We start from the raw sequence: 23,449 nt of genomic DNA, 5'->3' as shown, positions 1-23,449 counted from the left end.
TGGGCCCTTGTAATTACCGCCGTCCTAGCCATAACCCTCTCTGTTGGGCTGGCCGAGACGGCACCAGAAAGTTGGAACCGCTGCGAAAGATTGTTAGTTCTTGTTTTTCTTTCATGGGTCGATGTTTTATTGGAATTAAGTGTTTTCTTGGCTGATCAGAATTAATTATTCCATCCTTTGTTCCTCTCTCCTCCTTCCTCAGCTCCCTGAGGCTTTCCCTCCCGCCCCCTGGCCAGCGGCGCCCCCTCCGCCACGTCCGTGCTGCCCGCGCCCCCTTCTCTTCTCCTCTTCCTCAGAATCATAACATGGGCCAAACGCAGAGCACCCCTCTCTCCCTCCTCGCCAACTTCAGGGACGTAAAAGCTAGGGGACACAACTTAAGCCTAGACATTCGCAAAAGGAAGTTGATCACCTATTGCCGCTCTGAATGGCCCACCTTTGGGGTCAATTGGCCTACAGAGGGAACCTTCTGCCTCCCTGTGGTCCTTAAAGTAAAATCAATAATTTTCCTACCAGGGAAAGAAGGTCACTCGGATCAGATTCCCTATATTCTGGAGTGGCAAGATTTCGTAGAAAACCCACCTCCCTGGATGGCCTCTTTTTTTAACAACAGGGCCATGCAAAATTCTAGCGGCTAAACCTATCAACCCTCCCAAGCCGCCAACTCCAACTGCACCCCCCGTTCTCCCTGACAGCCAAGATTTACTTTCCCTTGACCCTCCCCCTTACCAGGTTCCTCCTCTTATTCCGCAAGCTGCCCCTATCCCTGCTGCGCCGGCAGAGCCTCCCGTAGCCCAGCCCATAGGAGAACTAGAGAATAGGGAGGCTCAACCCGCGCCCATGCCTAGTGGGGGCGAAGTCCAAAGGCCGGCTGGACGCACCCGTAGGCGGGCCCCTCATGAGCCAGGACTCCGCCTTCCTGACTCCACCGTAGCTTTACCCTTACGGGAAATAGGGCCTCCCGATGATACGGGGAACCCCCGACTTCAATACTGGCCCTTCTCTACCAGTGACCTATATAACTGGAAAACCCAGAATGCCCGATTTTCTGACAACCCTAAAGATTTAATAAGTCTCTTAGACACTGTTATGTTTACCCACCAACCCACCTGGGATGATTGTCAGCAGCTCCTCCGAATCCTGTTCACCACTGAGGAGCGAGAAAGAATTCAATTGGAAGCAAGAAAGCTGGTTCCTGGAGATGACGGCCAACCCACTGCTAACCTTGATCTCATTAATGCAGCTTTTCCCTTGACCCGACCCCCACAGGATGACTGGGACTACAACACGGCAGAAGGTAGGGGACGGCTGCACATTTATCGCCAGACTCTAATGGCGGGTCTCCGGGCTGCTGCACGCAAGCCCACTAATTTGGCAAAAGTGTATTCAGTAATACAAGGTAAGACAGAGAGCCCTGCCACTTATTTAGAAAGATTAATGGAAACCTTCAGACAGTATACCCCCATGAACCCCGAGGCCCCCGAAAATCAAGCTGCTGTTGTAATGGCCTTTGTAAATCAGGCAGCCACTGATATTAAAAAGAAACTCCAGAAACTAGAGGACCTGGAGGGAAAACAGATTCAGGACTTACTCCACATTGCCCAGCATGTCTATAATAATAGAGAGACTCCAGAGGACAGGCAACTTAAAGCCACCGAGGAAATGACCACAGTCCTGGCTGCTGTTGTCCAAAAGCCCCTGGATAAACAAAAGCCCCTAGATAAGGACCAATGTGCCTATTGCAAAGAAAAAGGCCGTTGGGCCCGAGAATGCCCTAAAAAGAAAAAGCCACGTCATGATCAAAAACCGTGGCAGCCAAAAACCACACCCGCCCTCTTCACTCAAGATGCAGAATAGGGGGGATGGGGTTCGGATCCCCTCCCCGAACCTAGGGTAACGCTACAAGTGGAGGGGAACCCAGTTCAATTCCTAGTCGACACAGGGGCACAACATTCGGTCTTGATCAGACCCCATGGAAAAATTTCTGAAAAATCTTCCTGGGTCCAAGGGGCTACCGGGATAAAAAAATATCCCTGGACCACCCAGAGGACTGTGGACCTAGGAAATGGAAAGGTCACCCATTCCTTCCTAGTCATCCCCGACAGCCCATGCCCCTTATTAGGAAGAGACTTACTCACTAAAATGGGGGCCCAGATTCATTTTACACCAGGGGGCCCTCAAGTGACTGGCCCTCACAACCAACCCATGACCATACTTACTCTAAGATTAGAAGATGAATATCGACTCCATCAGGAGCCACCCTCACAAAGTCAAAACATAGAGCCCTGGCTCCAGCAGTTTCTAGAAGCATGGGCTGAAACCGTGGGTATGGGGTTGGCTAAACATCGCCCAGCTCTATTCATAGAGCTGAAACCGGGGGCAGATCCAGTTCGGGTCCGACAATACCCGATGTCAATGGAGGCCAGAAATGGCATCACGCCACATATCCGTCGCCTCCTAGACTTAGGCAGCTTGCGTCCCTGCCATTCAGCCTGGAACACCCCCCTGCTGCCTGTACGAAAACCTAACAGTGTGGACTACCGTCCGGTACAAGATCTGAGAGAAGTTAACCGCCGAGTCATGGACATACACCCAACAGTACCCAACCCCTATACCCTCCTAAGTGCCTTCAGCCCAGAAAGACAAGGGTATGCTTTTTTCAGCCTGCCTCTGGCCCCCAAAAGCCAAGAGCTCTTCGCCTTCGAGTGGTCCGACCCTGAGAGAGGCATAAATGGGCAACTCACCTGGACCCGGCTCCCCCAAGGATTTAAAAACTCACCCACCTTGTTCGATGAGGCACTTCACAAGGATCTGGATCCGAGGTAACCTACTTGGGGTATCTGTTAAGAGAAGGCCAACGATGGCTCACTGATGCACGGAAGGAAACCGTCCTCCGCATCCCCCGACCCACAACGCGAAGGCAGGTAAGAGAATTCCTGGGATCGGCCGGGTTCTGCCGCTTGTAGATACCTCGGTTCGCCGAGATGGCTAAGCCTCTTTACCTGGTCACCCGAGAACAGGTGCCCTTTGAATGGACAGAGGAAACTGAGCAGGCTTTCCAGCAAATTAAACTCGCCCTGTTGTCGGCACCAGCCTTAGGGCTCCCCAATGTCTCCAAACCCTTTCATCTCTTCATAGATGAAAATAAAGGGGTAGCCAAAGCAGTGCTGACGCAACTCCTTGGCCCATGGCCCAGGCCCGTTGCCTATCTTTCAAAAAAACTGGACCCAGTAGCGGCTGGCTGGCCCCCTTGCCTCCGTATGATCGCTGCTACAGCTCTAATGGTAAAGGATGCTGATAAATTAACTATGGGACAAGAGTTACATGTTACAACCCCTCATGCCATCGAGGAGTCCTCAAACAACCTCCTGACCGATGGATAAGTAACGCCCGACTGGTTCACTACCAGGGACTATTATTAAATCCCCTCAGAATCATTTATGCTCCCCCCTGAACACTAAACCCTGCCTCCCTGTTACCAGACCCGGACTTGGATACCCCCCTCCATGACTGCGCTGAGATATTGGCACAGGTTCATGGAGTTCGGGAAGATTTACAGGATGACCCTCTACCAGACGCCGAGGTTACCTGGTTCACTGACGGCAGCAGCTTTGTACATCAGGGTCAAAGGTACGCGGGGGCAGCAGTCACAACTGAAACTGAGATTGTTTGGGCAGAGCCTTTGCCAGCTGGCACCTCTGCCCAACGGGCTGAACTTGTGGCCTTAACCAAGGCACTGACTTTGGGAAAAGACAAGAGACTAAACGTGTATACCGATAGCAGATATGCTTTTGCTACGGCCCACATACATGGAGCTATATACAGAGAAGAGGGGACTGTTAACTGCAGAGGGGAAAACTATCAAAAACAAAGAAGAAATATTGGCTCTTTTAAAGGCACTCTGGCTGCCTAAATGACTAGCCATCATACATTGCCCAGGCCACCAAAAACCGGTCACACCGGTGGCCAGAGGAAATAATTTGGCTGACCAGGTGGCCCGAGAGGCGGCCTTACAGGTGGACTGTGCTTTAATGACCACCCTACCAGACCCCGGTTCAGCTAGTTTACCAGAAAGTCCCACCTACACTAAAGAAGACCTAAACTGGATCCAAAAATTGCCTATGACTCAGTGCCTTAATGGATGGTGGAGAGCAGCAGACTGTAGCATAATCCTCCCAGAAGAAATGGGAAATAAAGTCTTATCCAAGATGCACCGAGCCATTCATATGGGCACAAGAAAAATGCAAGACTTAATAAGACATGCTAGGATCACCATTAAAGACTCTAGGACAAAAATTGAACAGATAGTTACTAGCTGTAAACCTTGCCAATTAACTAATGCCACCAACCACGGAAAAAACCCTGGCTCCAGAACCCGCGGAACCAGGCCGGGAGCCTATTGGGAAGTAGACTTCACCGAGGTAAAGCCTGGAAAATATGGATACAAATATTTGTTAGTGTTTATAGATACCTTTTCAGGATGGACAGAGGCCTTCCCCACCAAGCATGAGACTGCGCAGGTAGTAGCAAAGAAAATGTTGGAAGACATCATGCCCAGGTACGTATTCCCTACCCTAATAGGGTCAGACAACAGACCAGCATTCATTTCAAAGGTAATACAAGGGATAGCGCAGTTTATTGGGGCCGATTGGAAACTACATTGTGCATATAGACCCCAAAGCTCAGGACAGGTAGAAAGAATGAATAGAACCCTAAAAGAGACCCTAACCAAATTGACCATGGAGACTGGCGCTAACTGGGTAGTCTTACTCCCCTACTCTCTGTTCAGGGTGCGGAACTCCCCTTACAAACTGGGATTAACCCCCTTTGAAATCATGTATGGAGTGCCCCCCCCCCCATAATTCCCAACCTACAGTCTAATATGTTAACTGAATTTGATGATCATAAACTTCTTATTTCCCTGAGGGAACTCCAGCACACACACCAGGAAGTTTGGCCCAGACTGAGAGCCGTTTACGAGACCGGGCCCCCTCCTGAGCCGCATCACTACCGACCCGGAGACTGGGTATACGTGAGGAGACATGAGCGAAAAAAGAAAGAACAGGAGGCAGGATGGTTTGAATCCTGGTTCAGTGCGTCCCCATGGTTAACTACCCTGCTCTCTACTTTACTCGGGCCCCTAGCCATCCTACTTCTTGCTCTCACATTAGGCCCCTGCATCATAAACAAAATTATTAATTTTGTCCAAGACAGGTTCAATGCTGTACAATTAATGGTCTTACGAACTCGGTACCTACCGCTCGAGACATTACAAACAGAGGCTTAAAAGACCCAAGATTGGCTCTTTAGGCACAAGAAAAAGGGGGGAATGAAAGGAACAATCCAAATGACAGCCCTGCCTTAGTTTAAAGCTAGGTTCTCTTTTCTGCTTATTATGGATCTTTGATAAGAAATACAATTGCTGAGAAGTCTGTTTTGCTTGCTGTTTGCTACGAGCATTGTGAGGCCTTTCCTGAATGTAACCCGCTGTGTAGTAGAATGGGTTGTAAACCTTCCTAAATGTGGTCTGATATGTAATGGAATGAGTGATTATACATAAACTAACCGGCATTTCTCGCTTCTGTAAACCTGCTTGCTTAGCACATTCCTCACCTACCCTACCCCCTCCCCCCTTCCCCCTTTTTTCCTCCCGCCACAAGTAATGGACAAAGCCTTCCCGCCAAAGGACAGACAAAGGACGCCCAATCAGAGAACAACAAATGTCCTTACTTTAAAATCAACTAATCAGGCCCCTCATAATTTGAAACCTCCCCTGTGCTATTTGTCTCTGTCTATAAAAACGCTGTACCAACCCTGATCGAGGCCTCTTGCGTCACCGGCGACGAGTGCGCAGAGGACCAGGTTCGAACCTGCAATAAACGACCCTTGCCGCTTGGCTTTGACTTACGACTCTGGTGGACTTTTGTGGGAGGTTTCGGAACTTCGGGCATTACACTTTCAATAGTAGGCAGATAATTTCAGCTTCCTGGGCTTTTGTTCACTATTGAATTATTAACAATAAGTGTACATTTTAATATGTCCTCCATCCTTGCTAACTTCTGGGAACACTAATTCAAACTTTGCGTCTTAATTCTGACTTGTCCTATTCATCCACCCATCCACCTGTTCACCCATCTTCTAGCCAGCCACCTTGTAATGGTTTAAAGCACAGCTCTGAACTCTGATAGCCTAGGTTGAAATTATGGCTTCTTCACTTACTGAGTAACTTTGAACAAGTTACTTAACTTTTTTGAAACTCAGTTTACTCATCAGTAGAGTGGGATAGTAATAGTCTTTATTTCTGAGAGTTACTGGGAAAATGAAATGGGTTAATGCATATAAAATGCAGAGATGATACCAAGCACAGAGTGAGCATTCAACAACTCACAGGGAACATTCATTCATCAATCGTTCACTGAGTATCTACCATATGCCAGAACTGAATTTGACACCATGGAAAAAAAATAAGACAGGAACCCTAACCTTAAAAGCTGAGTTTATGAAGGAAGATTCACAGACAGACAGACAGATAAATACAACAGAATGGATTGATGCTATGATGGGGCAAGTCCTACGTGCCATGGGAACCCAAAGAAAGAGTCCCCACCTTTCACTGGGAGACACAGCAGTGAAGGCTTCCCAGAGGTAGAGATATTGAACCAAGTCCTACAATTCTGGCCTCTTCTTTTTGTTCCCTCAGGTTCATATCACACTGATGTCTTTGTTCCTGACCCCAAATTCTCTTACTGATGTCCCGGACTGACATCCAGACTTTGGCATTCTTATTTCTGGTTGGTGTCCTGCATCCCCTGTGACTCCAAAAGGACTCAAGCCTTTACCCCCAAGAGTAGGCAAATAAGAACAATAGTTCTAGTAATATGATGATAACAAATGTTCAAGTTCCCATTTCATTCGGAGTAAAAGCAAAAGCCCTTCTAAAGGCTTCTAAGGTCCTGTATCATCTGCCCCCATCATTTCTCTGGCCTCTCTATCATGTTCGTCCTTCCTTCTGCTCCAGCCAGCCCTTTTTGCTGCCCCTTGAAAATACCAGGCACACTCCCACTTCAGGGCCTTTGTATTGGATCTGACCTGTCCAAAGTATCCTTCCCTCTACATCTGCAAGGCTCACTCTCTCACCTTCAAGTCTTTGGTCACATGTCAACTTCTCAACTGACCACCCTATCTAAAATGCTTTGTTCTAAAGCACATATCATGTTTTATCATTCTCCATAATGGACTTATTTACTGTATTCATTATCTCTTTACTCCACTAGCTTGCAGGCCGCAGAAGTGAAAGGATATTTATCTGTTTTATTCACTGAATAGCCTGTGTCAGTGGTTAGCATATCGTGGGTGCTCAATCAATATGCAGTAAATGAGAGGATATTGCCATTAGCAGCCCAAGGGAAAGTTTATGAGGCCCCGCAAGTTAGAAAGCACAGAACTGCCTTTCTGACTTTTTAATTATTAAGCTGCACAAGTGTAAAAAACTCATTTTGATTTCACCCTTCAGTCCACAAAGCAATAAAGGTCCCTGAACTTGCTTAATGAGTCCATGAGAATGATGGCTAATTAATATAAGGCAGCTAGTTGTGCGGCCAAGCTAGCCACTAGGATCACCTGAAGAGCCCCTTAGAGGTGGAACAGGCCTGTCTCTGGCTCCCTGCATCTGTGCCCAGCTGGCTGTGCAAGACCAGAGGGGTATCTAAAGTGGAGGGAGAGCTCAGGCAGCTTCTACCTCAGTGTCTTTGACAGTTCCTGGTTGTTCTCTTGGCCAACAGGGAGCCTGGAACTTTCCCAGCCTGGGACCCTCAGCCTGGACCTTGGTTTGTTGGGTTCTTCAAAGACTGGTCCTAGAGCTATTTAATTAGAACTCAACTCTGTGATTCCATATATGCTCATGGGATAACTATATCTGAAACATGCTCTCTGGAGTCTTCCCTGGCCTGGCTTTTCCTGGCTGAAGAGCACTTAACCTCTCTTTTTACAGAAACTGATGTTCTGGCCACAAATCCCGAACAGATTGCACCAGGCAGACTGGGTCTGCATCCAGCTGGGCCACTTACTGGCTAATTGACTTTGAACATGTGCTTCAACCTTTTGTCAATATTGAATTTTACTTGAGCCTGAAGAAAACATTGAGGGTTAAGAAGTACCCCTATCCTTTTGTACTTCAAAATCCCTTCACCCTTTTTTGTATTCCAGGAACAGCTAATCTCACAAAGAACAACTCTGACCTCTGACCTATCTCCACCCTTCCCAGAACTCTCCTAGATCCATTCCCTGTTTACCTGCTCCTATAAAACCCCAGACCCCCTTCCCTTTCATTGAGACAGTCCTAGTTAATGAACCTTCTCCCTATTGCAATAGCCTGAATAAAACTAGCCCCTTACTTGTCCAGTACATTTTGTCTTTGACATTTTTAAGCCTCAATTTCCCTATCTGTTGAAAGGAGATCCTTGTAACTACTTCCTAGAGATAACTGTGAAGATTAAATGAATAATGTGTGTAAAATGTAGTGAGCCTTCAATAAATATTTTGATGGAATTATTTCCTGTTGTTAATTCCCTCCAGCCCTATCTTACAGGCCTTGGTCTTTAGGGCTTCCTGTGCTGATTAATGTCTGATGGATGGTCTTAGTAACTTAAAACTTGCTATTACTACACATTTTCTGTTAATGATAGCATTTTTCTAGAAGCTTTTGAGGGATTTAGTCACATCTAACCCTACTCAACCACTGTGAGAAGTAAGGGAAATGATTCATTCTCAGAAATACCAAATAAAAGCTGTGCTGTCTAGTTAACAGTAGGTTTACAACCTATTGGAAATATGTACAACCTCCCTGCCCCTCCCCCCCACCCCGCCACATTGCAGTCCCAAAGTCTTAGACACTTCACTTCCAGGTTCTTCCCTCTATTTCGAGGGCTTATTTTCACAGGTTTTTCATTGAGCATGTACCAAACAACAAAGAAGGGACTGAAAGTCTCTCTGCGTCACCTCAGAGAATGTACATTTGTTCCAATCAGACTACTTTTTGCCTTACATGGGCATAGGCGATGTCCAAGTAAGGCTGTAACCTCTGTAGTACTCAGCCAATGAGGAACCAGGGGAGGGACTTGCATGCATGAAGATAAATTGTCTGCTGTAACTGCCCAGAATATGCCTGTCCATCAGACACATGCTCTTGCAAGAAGGTTGATTAAAAATTAAAACCTTGCTTCACTGTGCTCAGACACTCTGTGTCCCTCCTTAGATTGGGTCAGTCGGCTTTTTTCTCACAGCCACTATCAACCACCAAATACATCCTAAGAGCATGTCCCAAATGCTGTCTGAAAACACCATTCAGTGCTCCTTCTCCATCCAGAAATGGAGTTTTGAACTGTTTCTCCAACCTGCCACCACATTATTCTCCAAGATCTGGCTTTGATTCTCCCTTCACATTTGATCCTTGATAGGTTTTTCTGTGATGAGTGTTGCTTCTTGCCTATTTAGCTACATGTCTCTGTGTCCTAAAGGAGAGGCTACTTTAGCTCTGGGGAGAGCCAGAGCTAATATTCCCTCACTGTGCTTCTGCAGAACCTTGCCAGTAGTTGGAATTGGAATCCCCCCGGAGACCTTTTTTAATGCTCCTCATACCTACGTGGCAATTCAGACCAACTAAATCATGGTATCTGGATGTGGGACCAGGGCACTGGTATTTTTAAAAAGGTCTCTAGATGTTTCCATATGCAGCCAAGGTTGAGAACCATTGTTATACAGACTTCTATGGTATCAAACACCCTCTAGTATAATTTACTTTTCTGCCTTTCCTGCTAAACCAGAGTTCTTAATCTGCAATCCATGGACCTTTACACGATGATCAGGGATCTATGACCCAGAAAACATTTAGGCTCATTCATCCTTAATCCAAGAACTCCATGAGAACAAGGCTTGTAGTTTATCCATTATTGCATCCTCTGTGCTAACCTCTGCTCTGCTCATTCAATAATGCAACATTTATGCAACAATGAATTGGATACTGAAGGACAGCATCTCAGGAGGCATTGCCCAGAAGTTCTTTGAGGAAAGAAGAGGAGACTTAGGTTGAAGAACAATCTCATGCTTCACATGCCCAGAATAACAGTGGAATAGATTTTTCTGCTCCTGCATATATATGACCAAATACCAAATAAGGGTGGAATATATATATATATATATATATATATATATATATATATATATTTGGTCATATATATGCAGGAGCAGGTCATATTTGGTATTTGGTATTTGGTCATACATCTGCAGGAGCAGAAAAATCTTTTTCCCTGTGCTTTCCTAGATTTAATGTCTGGGCCTATCAATCAAACTGATAAAAGAGTAATAAGAGAAAAAAGTTTTAGTTCCATATCCATGCATGGAAGTTGACAAAGAAAAATGTGGCTCAAGGAAGCAGCCAGATGATTGAGGTTATATACCATCATCATAGGCCAAACGAAGGAAAGAGTTTCTGGGCTTATGGTCAGGGAGGCTGGTTATGAGAAGGGGAGAGGAGGAAATGTATGGCAAACAAGGGTTGTCAGGTTACACCCATGTAAGTCTCTCAGGAGATATTATCTCTGAGAGTAGCTCTCTTCCTAATATGGAGACATCTTTATATGGACATTTCCTTTACAAGTATAAATTTCCTTTATAAAAAGAGAAATTTATACTCTATTTTTTGGTAGTCAGGGGGAGGCAAAGAGCTCTTCCTGTGTCTGCTGATTCTCAATTCTTTTAGCTCAAAATAATCCCATACACCAAAGAGACACATTTGGGGATTGCATATTTGGGTACCCTTCATATGTTTACTGAGGGGTTGGATCCTGATCAAATTGTAATTGTTTGAAAGTTCACAGCAGGGGCGCCTGGGTGGCGCAGTCGGTTAAGCGTCCGACTTCAGCCAGGTCACGATCTCGCGGTCCGTGAGTTCGAGCCCCGAGTCAGGCTCTGGGCTGATGGCTCGGAGCCTGGAGCCTGTTTCCGATTCTGTGTCTCCCTCTCTCTCTGCCCCTCCCCCGTTCATGCTCTGCCTCTCTCTGTTGAAATAAATAAATAAATAAATAAATAAATAAATAAATAAATAAATGTTGAAAAAAAAAAAAAAAAAAAGTTCACAGCATCTGAAGAATCATCCTAAGTTCCATATGTTTGCCCAGGTTAATTCATTATAAGTTGATTTAAATATTCATCTATTTCCCTTTTTCTTTCACCTTAATAGGATAATAAGAGTTGCAGAGAAGTTTTGAAATGAAAATGCTTTAAAATTCATTCTGTGTATTTGAGCTGAAGGGGAGCAGAATATGTAACCTGAAAACATGTCCCTTGAACAGATGGATTATTTTGAGCTGAAGTCCATAAAAATCCAGCAGACTCAAGAAAAACTTCTACCTCTCCCTTAACTGTCCAGAAAATTTTAGATAGGGGGCCTGGCTCGGGCTGGGGGTGGGGGGAGAGAGAGAGAGAGAGAGAGAGAGAGAGAGAGAGAGAGACAGCTATTACCAGAGATCACTTTTACCTGAAGGACCTACCTGTACAGTAGAGCAAACATCTAATTAGCAAACATCTGCTCTTCCTATTGTCCTGTGAATTACCCCCCCTCCCCTGTGAAGCCCAGGCCTCTACCCCATTCCTTAGTTCAAAATGCCTGGAAACCACAATTGCTGGACTTGTCCTTGGGTGGTAGAGTCTTATGGGCACCACGTATGTGTGTAATTAAACTTGTTTTATTCCTATTAATCTATAATTTGTTTATTAGACCAGCCAAAGAATCACAAAAGACAGAGGAAAAAAATTTTCCTCCCCAATGGATCCTAATCAACTTTAGTGTCATTATTATAACTGGTGTGGAATGATGCACAATTAACAGATCAAATGTGATCACATCTCTGCCTGTTTTCTAACAATTTGCCTGAGGCCCCATCTGCCTTACTAGCAGGAAGCACAGAATCTCCTTCCCTGAACTGTCCACAAACCATGAGGGAAGAGTTGTAAGTAGGGATGGGGGCATCTCACTTCATCCAAAGAGGAAATCAGTCCAGTTTCCACATTCTTACTGTAGCAGGGAGTACCTGTATTTTTTTTTTTAATTTTTTTTCAACGTTTATTTATTTTTGGGACAGAGAGAGACAGAGCATGAACGGGGGAGGGGCAGAGAGAGAGGGAGACACAGAATCGGAAGCAGGCTCCAGGCTCTGAGCAGTCAGCCCAGAGCCCGACGCGGGGCTCGAACTCCCGGACCGCGAGATCGTGACCTGGCTGAAGTCGGACGCTTAACCGACTGCGCCACCCAGGCACCCCGAGAGTACCTGTATTAATCATGCCTTTTTATTTTCATTTCCAATGCTTTGACAACTTGGGACCTTGCTAACTGTAGACTGTCCCTCCCAGGGCCAGCCTAGAGGTAGCAGACTTGCTAGGAGTTCTTTCATATGCAATCTAACCAATCCAGACCCCACACCCCCACCACCTCCTTCCTCTATCAGCCTCTCCCACTCAGAGCCACTATTCTGCCCTAATCACCTGAGGACCGGGAACCAGACAAGGAAAGACAGTCCCTACCCTGAAAGCCCCAGAGCCCACTGAAATTGTTCAAACTAGCTAATAATCCTCAGCCTGCTTACACTGCCTCACCTGTTTCTTCCCATTGAAACCACAATAAACACACTTGCCCCACATTTTTCCTGTTTTGTCTCTGACCAATGCTGGTGTTTCCCCTTGGGCTTCCCTCACCCCCTACTGTGGTAGGGCATGCTCCCTTCTCTTGGGAACTATGAGTAATTGTCTTTTTATTGGCAATTGTTTCCTGATCTATTGGTCTCACTATTCTTGAATGATAATAAGACATACATTTTAAAGCCCACCAGAGGGGCACGGGGTGGCCCACCTGGTTAAGCGTCCAACTCTTAGTTTCAGCTCAGGTTATGATCTCACAGTTCTTGATATCAAGCCCCGTATGGGGGGCTCTTGGCTGACAGTCAGAGCCTGCTTGGGGTTGTCTCTCAATCTCTCTCTCTCTCTCTCTCTCTCTCTCTCTCTCTCTCTGCCCCTCCCCTGCTCATCGCATGCATGCACCCCACCATCTCTCTGTCTCTCTCTCAAAATAAATAAATAAACATTAAAAACAAACAAACAAAAAAACCCCACAAAGTCTGGTGAGTCCAGCAGGCTATTGCTTTCAAGAGCATCAGCATTGAAAATGGATATTACAAAGTCCAAGATGCCATGGCAGTCCCCTACTGCCATGATGTCAATGTGTTTCAGATCTCAACCAAGACTGTGGGAAATCCTGGGGGCAGAGCCCAGCATAGCCAAGGATGCTTCACATCTGGGATCCCAAGAGGGCAGAGGCTTAGCACTTCCAGTTTGCATATCCAAGAACCTCCTGAGGGCAAGTCTGCCTGATGGAAGCCTGAGGTCTAACACTGGCCTCCCTGGGGATCCATAACTATCTAATGAGGAGGCTGTCTTCAGATGATACACTACTCCAGTGATTTACCTTTCTAAGGGAGTATTTTATGGGAATTTCCAGCATTTCTTTTGCTATAAAAAGAGAACTATCCCCCTAAATGTATCCTAATTTCATATAGGTGTTTTATAACTTATTAGAACATCTAATTTATGAAAGAACAGCTTGTAAAATAACCTTCATTACTTACTCATCGCATCCTTCCACAGCCTCATTATTGGACTATTATCATTCCCGAAAACTCCCTTTCTTCTCATCTCCTACCTACAGTGGCCAAAGCTCCCAAACTGACCCTTTCTCTGCTAGTCTTGACTCCTCCATCAGCATCAGCTTTGTTCCCTTTTCCTGCACCCTGGCGCATTTGGGGTTCCCCACAAACGCAAGCTTTAGCTTTCAGAAAGGCTTAGAGACCAGTGTCAGGCCCAACATTTGAGTTTTAGGTTTGTGCTGCTTCAAGAATCGAAACAGTGATATGGGTTAAAATCGGTTTTGAACTGGCCAGAGAACCTAGTCAACATTTAAACAAGTGTGTTTCTAGGAGAAAATGTGTCCCAAGTTCCAAACAAGTGATATACAAATGAAGTTTCAGAACCTAACACTATCTGCAAGCTAGGGATGGCTGGTCCCTACAGCCTCTGGCCAGTGGCAAAGGGGGTGCCGTGGAATGAACACTGCCCTAGGAGGCTGGGCTTCTATTCCCAACTCTGCCACTAGGAAAACTCATCTGTAAAACTGGCATACTACCTTTAATACCTTCCTTGCCAGAAATTAAGAGAATGGACCCAATTGTCTCTTATAGTTCTAATAATAATATAAAATTAAAGTCAAGCTCCAAGAGGTTCATTTCCTGCGGTGAAGAATTCCTGCATTGAATGATTTATGGAAAATTTTGGGAGTGAGGGTGGTTTGACACCAACTGAAAGGATCCACCTTCCCAGCAGAGTTTATTAATTCAAGGATCACAGCAGAGAGGAGAATGGGGGGTGGGCTGAGGGCTTTGAGAGTGGTTGGGCCTGAGACCCCAAGGTTCACAAAGGAACCAGGGCTGACCAATTTATTTCTTGCCATAGTTTCTTTTTCTCAAATCAAGTGCCCTATTGCATCTCAATGGTCTCAAAGTAGCCATTTGCCTTCATTCCAAAGAGCAGTCATTTGCCACCTGCGGGGTTTGTATTAACATAAACTATGCAGACAGCCTTTTGTTCTAGAACAAAAAGCCTTTCTGTAGGGTTGCTTAAGGCAATCAGACATTCTGCTTAAGAAAAGCTGAATTAATTGACTGCAGAAAATACACTGACATTCTGCTCCAAGTACTGATGAAGGAAAATAATCTTGAATGGGTTTGTAACTGGTTCATTTACACAATTTTTGGTTTTTTTGTTGTTTGTTTTTTAAAGGATTCAGTGAGCTTTTACAGTTCAGGGGCCTCAGGTTAGTAAAAATTGCTCTGGGTGAGATGTTAAACATTGACACTAATGCACATTATCTTTCCATAGTGTTTATGACAAACATTCAAGCTGCTGCTGCTGATTCCTTAAGGGACATTAGGCTATTAAATGTCAAGACCTATATTTACATTTCTATTTTCATTTTGCTAATTATCACTTTACAGAACTTGTTGTGATTGACTCTCATCAACCCATCGAAAAAGGAACAGACTTCAAGGAGAAATTTTGTTTAAACAAATCACTGGACTGGAGTGCACAGAGTGGCAGGCCTTGGCAAAGGCCTGGAGGTGGGAGAGACCGTGACTAAGGAGACTGGGGTTAATAAAACCCAGTAAACTGAGCGATAGAGGTCTTGGAACTCAGAAGTCATATGTTCAAGTCCCAGCTGGGTAGGATGAAGTGACTAGATCATTTATCATTCAAACCAGGGGCACATTTGATAGTTTGATAGTAAGAGCAGGTGCTAACTAGGTGGCAGACCAGGACTAAAGAACAGAAATTTTCTTTGGGAAAATCAGAATGAGTGGTCACCACACTACTTGGCTCCTTAGTAGTTTTGTGATAGTGGAGAGTCCAAGAGTTGTTTGACCTTTCTGAGCCTATTTCTCAGCTTTACAATGAAGATAACAATGTCCTGCAGGATTTTTTTTTTAAGTTTATTTATTTATTTTGAGAGAAATAAAGAGTGAGCAGGAGAGGGTCAGAGAGAGAGAGAGGGAGAGAGAGAGAATCCTAAGCAGGCTCCATGCCCAGCGCAAAGTCTGACTTGGGACTGGATCTAACGACCGTGAGATCATGACCTGAGCTGAAATCAAGACTTGGTCGCTTAACCAACAGAACCACCCCTGCAGGACTTTTATACTTACTGGTCTTGGAGATACACATTAGTGCACTTTATAATTTGTAAAACTTGATAGTAATGTGAGGTACTATCATAGCTGATAAAGCAAAGACAAATTTACTGCTTGCTGCTGAGAGACTGAATATATGAACAATGGCCAAACCATATATAAAAACAGAACTTTGACCCAAAACAACTTGCCCAGGAAACCAACCCTTTTTCTACAATAAACAGACTAAGAAGCCAGCCTACTGTTAGATTTGCAGGAAGCCAGATTGCTATCTCTAGTGAAAATCCAGGAAGTGAAACACTAACTTCTGTAATAATCAGCCCCAAATGGCCAGGACTTGATTAAGAATTAACAGTTTCCCTAATTTGTGTCTCTACTTACAACAGGACTATAGCAGGATTCTCGTGCATACAGAGATGGGACACCAAGACTCTTCTTTCCAGGAAGCAGCTTTATTCATTCTGCCGGCATGGGCTCAGTGGGTTCGTACCCGAAAAACTGAGCCCCAAGTGCAGTGGGGTGTAGACCTTTATGCAATTTCTGCTTCTTTGTCTCCCATATATTGTGATATATAGTCTGATTGGACACAGTCCAAGTTACAAGTGTCAGAGTTATGCATGCATGTATAGGAATTGATTGGGCCATGTTGCTTATTACCTTCCTTTGTTCCGAGAAGGCCTCCACCATGTTCCTCAAGAAGTGGCTTTACCAGAGGACCAATTGGAGAAAAACAAACTTGCATCCCTCATCCCTAACCAATCACATAGGATGTTCCATTTCTTACTAGGCAGCCTACACTTCCTCAAGCTAACAGCTTTCAGTTAGAGAAACCTGAAGCCTTCCTTCTTTTCCATTGAAAAGCTATCCCACTCTTCCATCTGCCTTTGAGTTTCTGCCAAAACACAAAGGACATTGGTTGACTCTCTGACCACATAGCAAACTCTAAGTAAAGAGCCTTTGCTTTCATTTAGTTGATCTTGATTTATTGCCACATCTGATATTTACACAGAAAACTTTGGGTCACAAGATATTGAATGGAACTTTCACTGTTAGAATGGTCAGAAAAACCCTAAAGCTGAGGAAAATAGGTGCTAAGAATAGCCAAAGGATTGAAAGGAGTCCAATGGATCCTGCTACCATTCTGTTATCATTTCCTACAGCCTAAATCTAGAGTAGAACTATTCCCAGAGTAGCAGAATGACCCTAGAGGAATGCCAAGTCTTCTCAGGCAAGGATATTTGCATTTTCTGTGCTAACCGACTCCACATAAAATAGTAGAACTTGAGACTTGTCACTGGTACCCTGGGTAGGCAGCTGTCTGCTGGTGAGAGGATCCTAGCCCAGAAGGGGCTGAGGGTGGTAGTCAGAAAGGGTTCTTTTGGAAGAGGTCATCTTGCCTTTGGTGAATGGTCATTCAAAATAAAGATTACATTTCCCATGTCCCTCCACCTAGATGTGCTTAGTTCTGGCTGATGAAATGTGCAGCATCTGTGCAGTACAGAGATCATGAAGGGCCTCTATCCCCACAAAGGTTTTTGTTTTCTCCCGGTAGTCCCTGCTCTGCCTTATCCAATCCTGGTGGATACAGAAGCAGAGTAAGGAGGAGGATTCTCTTTCCCCAGTGCCAGCCCCTTGGTCATACCCAAGCTGAGAAGGAGGGAAAGAGCATTGAGTTGGATGTGAAATCAAAGCTTCCCATTATACTGGACTAGACTAGACTAGACTTTAAAAAAAAAAAATGTTTTTTTTTTTTTTTTATTTTGAGAGAGTGGGGATGGGCAGAGAGAGAGGGAGAGAGAGAAAATCCCAAGCAGGCCTTGCACTGACAGTGCAGAGCCCCACACGGGGCTCAGTCCCACAGTCCATGAGATCATGACCTGAGCCAAAATCAAGTAGACTTTTTTTTTTAATTTTTATTTTAGACAGTGAGAGAGTGTGAATGGGGGAGGGGACAGAGAGAGAGAGAGGGAGGGAGGGAGGGAGGGAGGGAGAAAGAATCATCAAGCAGGCAGCTTCTATCCTCAAACTCTTCCCCTACATTTTTTAATGTTTAAACTGTAATCTCTGTGCAGATATCTAGCAAAATGGAAGCTTGAAAATGGAATTGCAGCTTTCTAAGCATTAAGAAAGTAGGAAACTAATTTGTTTTACATATTTTGAATCTTTGAGTTTAAATGTAATGATGGTTTAAGTGATCGCCGATTTTGAGATAGATGCTGACACCTACTGGCCAAATTTGATATTAAATGCTTGACATGTTTTGACCAAGAAAAAGAAAAGTTCCTGGTTCTTGGAGAGGAAAATTTGGAAGGAAAAGCAGGGGGGTGGAAATCCTGGTTCCAGGTGGGTAGGAGTATGGCCACTGGGAAATGGAGACACGAGTGTGAAAAAAGACCTAAGGAAAAGAATCATGGGGTAGCTTCTGAAATGTCATCAAAAGCTGACTCCAGAACTCCTGGTTTGCCTACCGTAAGTCCTTCCTTTCCTTGAGTTTTTCACTTGGCATTCTAAGTGATTTTATTCCAGGTGCACAGTTCCATTTTCAAACTAGACTGGAAAAGAACCAGCATCCAAGCCACCAAACACAAGTCCCCCTGCATCTTTTTCTGTGCATCCCTGTGATGATCCCAATGATCACCAACATTATTATTGTTGACATGTTTGGATGCTTACTCTGTGCTATCACGCTAAGTGCTTTATAAGTGCACAGAGCCTGGATTTGGGCTACCTGGGTTCCAATACTGACTCTAGCAATTATAAGTTATATGACTTGTCAAATGACTTAATCTCTCTTTCTTTGTCTCTAAAGTGGAGACAACAATAATGCCTACCACATAGAGTTCTTGTGAAGTTTTAAAGAGTTTACATATGTAAAGTGCTCAAAACAATGCCTGATACATCTCAAGGGCTATAAAAGTGTCAGTTATTCTTACCTTACTTCATCTTTACAATGATACTGTAAAGTAAATACTGGCATTTTTAAAATGAGGGAACTGAGGCTTAGTGTACAAGTTAGAAATGCTTTTGGCTTCAAATAACTGAACACTTAATTAACAATGGCTCAGTAAATTTCCTTCCCCCTCCCCTCTCCTCCCACTCCCCTGTCTCCCTCAACACCAGTCCAGGGATGATTGCCTGCTGGCACTGGCTAATGGCTCTGTGATACTGGGGCTGCTGTCTTGGAGATTATTTAGGTTTCTCCCTCAGGATCACAAGATGATTGTCCAATTACAGGCATCATGTCTGTTCAGCAAGATTGGGGATAGAAAAGGAAGCTGGGGGCATTGGCTCCATCTGCCATTTTATTAGAAAAGCAAAGATTCCCAGAAACTCTCCCATTAACTTCTATTACTTGTGTTCCATTGACTAGAACTGTGTCCCCCTTGGTCACTCCTGGCTAAGAAAGAGTGTGAGACAGTGAGTATTTAACTTTTCCTGATCTTTTGTAGAAGGCAGCAAGCGAGAAGGGTGTTGGGAATGACTACTTAATCAACCAGCCATCTATATCTGCCACATCTTAGGATAAATCACTTGATGAGACCATATCACTACTAAGTGGTGGTGCCAGCATTCAAGCCCAGACAGTCTGGCTTCTTGTGTCTTAAATACCATCTTATATTAATATTATGATGGATAGTCTCCATTTGCCCCTCCAGATCCACTCTTCCTATTCTCTATCTTCATGTGGTCCTGAAATTCTGTTCTCTAAAAGCTGTAATACATGGGCCCATGTGCCCTCAGATTTATCATCTGGGTCAGCCAATGGTATCGGAAGATGGGAGGAAAGAGAGGTATTTGCTCCCTCAGCTCTCTTTTTGTCAGGCTCTGGTTTAGCAGAGGGTATGTTCCTCTACTGAAGACCACGGCACGCCGGCAGCTTCTCTCCTACTGGTATCCACTAATACCATTCCTTCCTTTGCCTTGTCAGGCCTAGGGGTAGTAATGGCTTTCTACTATTGATAATCCCTTGTTGATTCTCTTAATCCTAACAGAACAGATTAGGTTGCCATCTGTTTCCTGCAAGAACCCTGACAAATACCTTACATTTACATAATGCCCTATAATGTCCTTTTATGTATAGTCTCTTAAGGGGTCTTATTCTATTGAGATTTCAACCTCTAGCCTTGCCCCCACACATCTTTCTAGTATCCCAGCTTCTCATAATGTCATACTCTATCAACCTACATACAACAACTTTCCTGTAGAATAAGGAAGGCTTGGCCCCAAAAGGTATGCAGGAGAGAATTATACTTACATGGCTTCCTTCACAAATCCAGCCTGACATAGTTCACTTTATAAAGTCTGATTTTCCTGGTATCTTACATCTCTCCAAGGCTGTCCTGCTTAATTGGAGTCCCAGTCCTTGGTCTGGTCTTTCTAACAGGAAGTCCAGCTTCTTTGTCTTCTCCCTTTTTCTTTCATCCTTTGCTCCTAAGCTTGGCCCAATGTAACTCTCATAAGCCTCTTTCTTCCTCTGTCTGGGTCCAATTCACCTAGCATTTCCCATTCTTAGCTATTTCACTTCTTTCTGCTTGTCTCCTTCCTCCAATCCACGCTTCTTTCCTTTTCCCTTCTCCCTGGCTTGGATCTGGAACATGGCACCCCTGCAAACCTCATTTCCAGGTCTACTATCTCACTGTTTGTCAATCATTGGCAGACCATCACGCCATGTGAGAGAGAGTTCACTTATTTCATTTTACGAGTATTAGCATTGTAATAGGGCAGGCCTTAGATAAAAATAAATATGAAATAAATATAAAAAATAAAATATCGGGGCCCTCGGTTGGCTTAGTTGGTACAGCATGTGACTCTCAATCTCTACATTGGGCATGGAGTCTACTTAAAAATTAATTAATTAATTAATTATTTTTTTTCAATATATGAAGTTTATTGTCAAATTGGTTTCCATACAACACCCAGTGCTCATCCCAAAAGGTGCCCTCCTCAATGCCCATCACCCACCCTCCCCTGCCTCCCACCCCCCATTAACTAATTAATTAATTGATTGATTAACTAAATAAAATAAATATGAAAATAAATATTACTCAACTCTAAAATACCACACATGGATAGGAGCCTATTCTGTTCATTCACAAGAGCTATTTGTTTTTATTATGGTATAACATATATAACATAAAATTTACCATTTTAACGATTTTTGAGTGTACCGTTCTATGGCATTAAGTTCATTCGCACTGTTGTGAAGCCATCTGCACGCCACCATCCACCACCAGAACTTTTTCATTTTCCCCAACTGAAGCTCTGTACTCATCAACTAACACCTCATTCCTTGCTCCTCCAGTCCCCGGCAACCATCATTCTATTTTTGTCTTTATGATTTTGATTCAGAGTAGACCTATTTTGTACTGTTCAGAACAAGCTCCGAATCGCTACATGTGAGTTGCAAGTGTTACATAGAGATGTGTGCTCAGGGAGGACCATCGTTGGGGGTCTGCTGCAGACAGAACTGCCTGCCTGTGGCAATGCTCAGGATTGCCTGAATGACCGCTGCAAGGATGTCAAAGGGTGACGTTCAGTCCGGAGACAGAGGGCACTCCTACTCCCGACCCCAACCCCCAACCCCACCCCTGCAAGCTCTCTTCCGACTCTTCAATTTCATGACAAGGAAACTTGGACTGAGTAATAGAAATGTGTTAATAGGAAACACAAGTTGGCTATGTTACTATAGCCATTATGTCCATACAGGAGTTACTGACAATTAATGCCAGATTTGTGCAAAATAATATCAATAACATCTAGTCTTTTGATTAAGGCAAGTACCCCCTGCTCCCCAAAATAGGAATGAGCAGTGTAGAATTGGTGAGGGTAGGCAAATTATGGCAAGAGTAGCAAAGAGGAAGCCTGTAGGCCAGATTCAGACGAGAGTTGCCCTGTTTGTCCTGCATGATGTATTTTTAAATGTGTTTAGTTAGCAGATTTAAACATCTGATTTCTGGTTTCACTTGAAAAATCTAGCAACACTGGGCCTGCAATCCTGCCTGGCAAGAACATAAATCTCCCCATTCCTTGTTGCCCTACAGCCACGCCCTGGGAGCATTTGAGTTTGCAACACTTGCTCTTTGGGATCTTAGGGTCAATAAAGATACATTTAATAAAATGTCAAGGACATGATTATAGTTTTAAAAATTAATTTTTAAGTGAATAGAGGAAATATTTGAAAATGAACAGATTCCATGAGTGCTATGGAAAGGGAGGTTTGACTTCATCAAATAAATTTGCAAAATTGGTAAAATAATTTAAAGAAATATCTGAGGGGGAAAGATCAATCAATACATATTTATTGGGCACTTGTAACACTCCCCACCACACCCAACCCAATCCCTGCTCTGTTTCACCCCGGTATTTATCACTATTTAACTCACTATCTGCTTTAGTTATTTATTATATTAATTTATGTGTAGTTTATAATAATTATCATAGCTTAATAAAGTTGTATTTTTTTGTCTTTATGATTTTGACTCAGAGTAGACCTATTTTGTACTGTTCGTGACAGTGAACAGTATATAATATTTAATTGTTTATGACAATAATATATAATTGTTCATGACAACTTGTTTTGTTTGTGTTCTACTGGAATATAAGCTTGCCAAAGGTAGAATTTTCCCATCTGTTCTATTTACAGTTGTATCCCCAGAGCTGAGAATAGTTCCTGAAACATAGCATATATGCAAGCAATATTTGCTAAATGAATGAACAAGCTTATTGTGAGCAAGTTAGTGCTGTACAAGCAATTGTGAGAGGTAAAAGGATACATATGACACACATCATATTCAAAGTTCTCAATGTAATGAAGAAATAGACAAACCACAATAATAGAAGATTTGTATATAATTAACAAATGACTGGAGGAGACAAATTATTCCAAAATTGAGGAGGGAGGAGAGAGTTTGACTTGCAGGTGGACGCTTAGGAAAACCTCATAAAGAAGTTGGGACTTAATCTCAATTTGGAAGGAAGGGTGAGAATCTTGCGGGCAGCAGGCAGATGGTCATTCAAGGAAGAGAAAATTACATATTAGAAAAAATCAGCAAAATAGTTTGATGACATCCTGTGAACACTTTCACTTTATCATTCCATAGTCTGAGCAGAATTTAACTGCTCAAACTATGTATTAACTGCATGTATTCTGGGAGTTTGGGGGAAAAAAAAGTAATTGTCCAAAGCAATGTTTTTGGACATTTAGTTCATAGCAAGGTCAAGGATGAATTTGCAGGACATGGTACTGACAGCACTTGCAGAGGCAAGGGAAAGAAGTCTTGGAGATTTCACAGCTTTGTAACGATGAGTATCATTAACAGAATAGAGAAGTCAAGGAAAAGGAGAGGCAGCTGGTCGGGATTTTTATCACAAGTAACAGAAATGCAATTCGAACTTCTATGAGCAAAACAGAGACTTTACTGGCTCATGAAACCAAACACTAGAAAGAGCAGGCATAACATGGAGTCTCAAAAACATTTGGCACGGGAACTTGAAGTTCATCTCACCATCAGCATCTGTTTCTTCTCTCTGGGTTCACTTCACTCATGCAGTTGGAATACTCATGCCAGCATCTCCCAGGTTCACATGCTTCCCACTCTGACCCCAGAGACAACAGATTTTGCTTCCTTAGTTCCAATTAAAAAACTCTTGGGGAACACTGATCTGTT

The 23,449-nt window shown here is 43.9% G+C and overlaps 1 protein-coding gene across 1 annotated transcript; it reads left to right on the top strand.

The window, feature by feature from the left end:
* The first annotated feature begins 679 nt into the window (after nucleotides 1–679).
* Nucleotides 680–5,120, top strand: LOC115527194. The gene is given in 2 exon segments (XM_030334664.1): nucleotides 680–3,630; nucleotides 4,480–5,120. A coding segment is annotated over 1 exon segment (1,986 nt). The 5' UTR covers nucleotides 680–840; the 3' UTR covers nucleotides 2,827–3,630; nucleotides 4,480–5,120.
* The last annotated feature ends 18,329 nt before the right edge of the window (nucleotides 5,121–23,449 follow it).

This window comes from Lynx canadensis, chromosome D2 (assembly GCF_007474595.2).
Source record: "Lynx canadensis isolate LIC74 chromosome D2, mLynCan4.pri.v2, whole genome shotgun sequence".
NCBI classification, from domain to species: Eukaryota; Metazoa; Chordata; class Mammalia; order Carnivora; family Felidae; genus Lynx; species Lynx canadensis.
The sequence above is the reverse complement of the archived record's forward strand: the minus strand, read 5'-3'. Positions and strand labels throughout refer to the sequence as shown.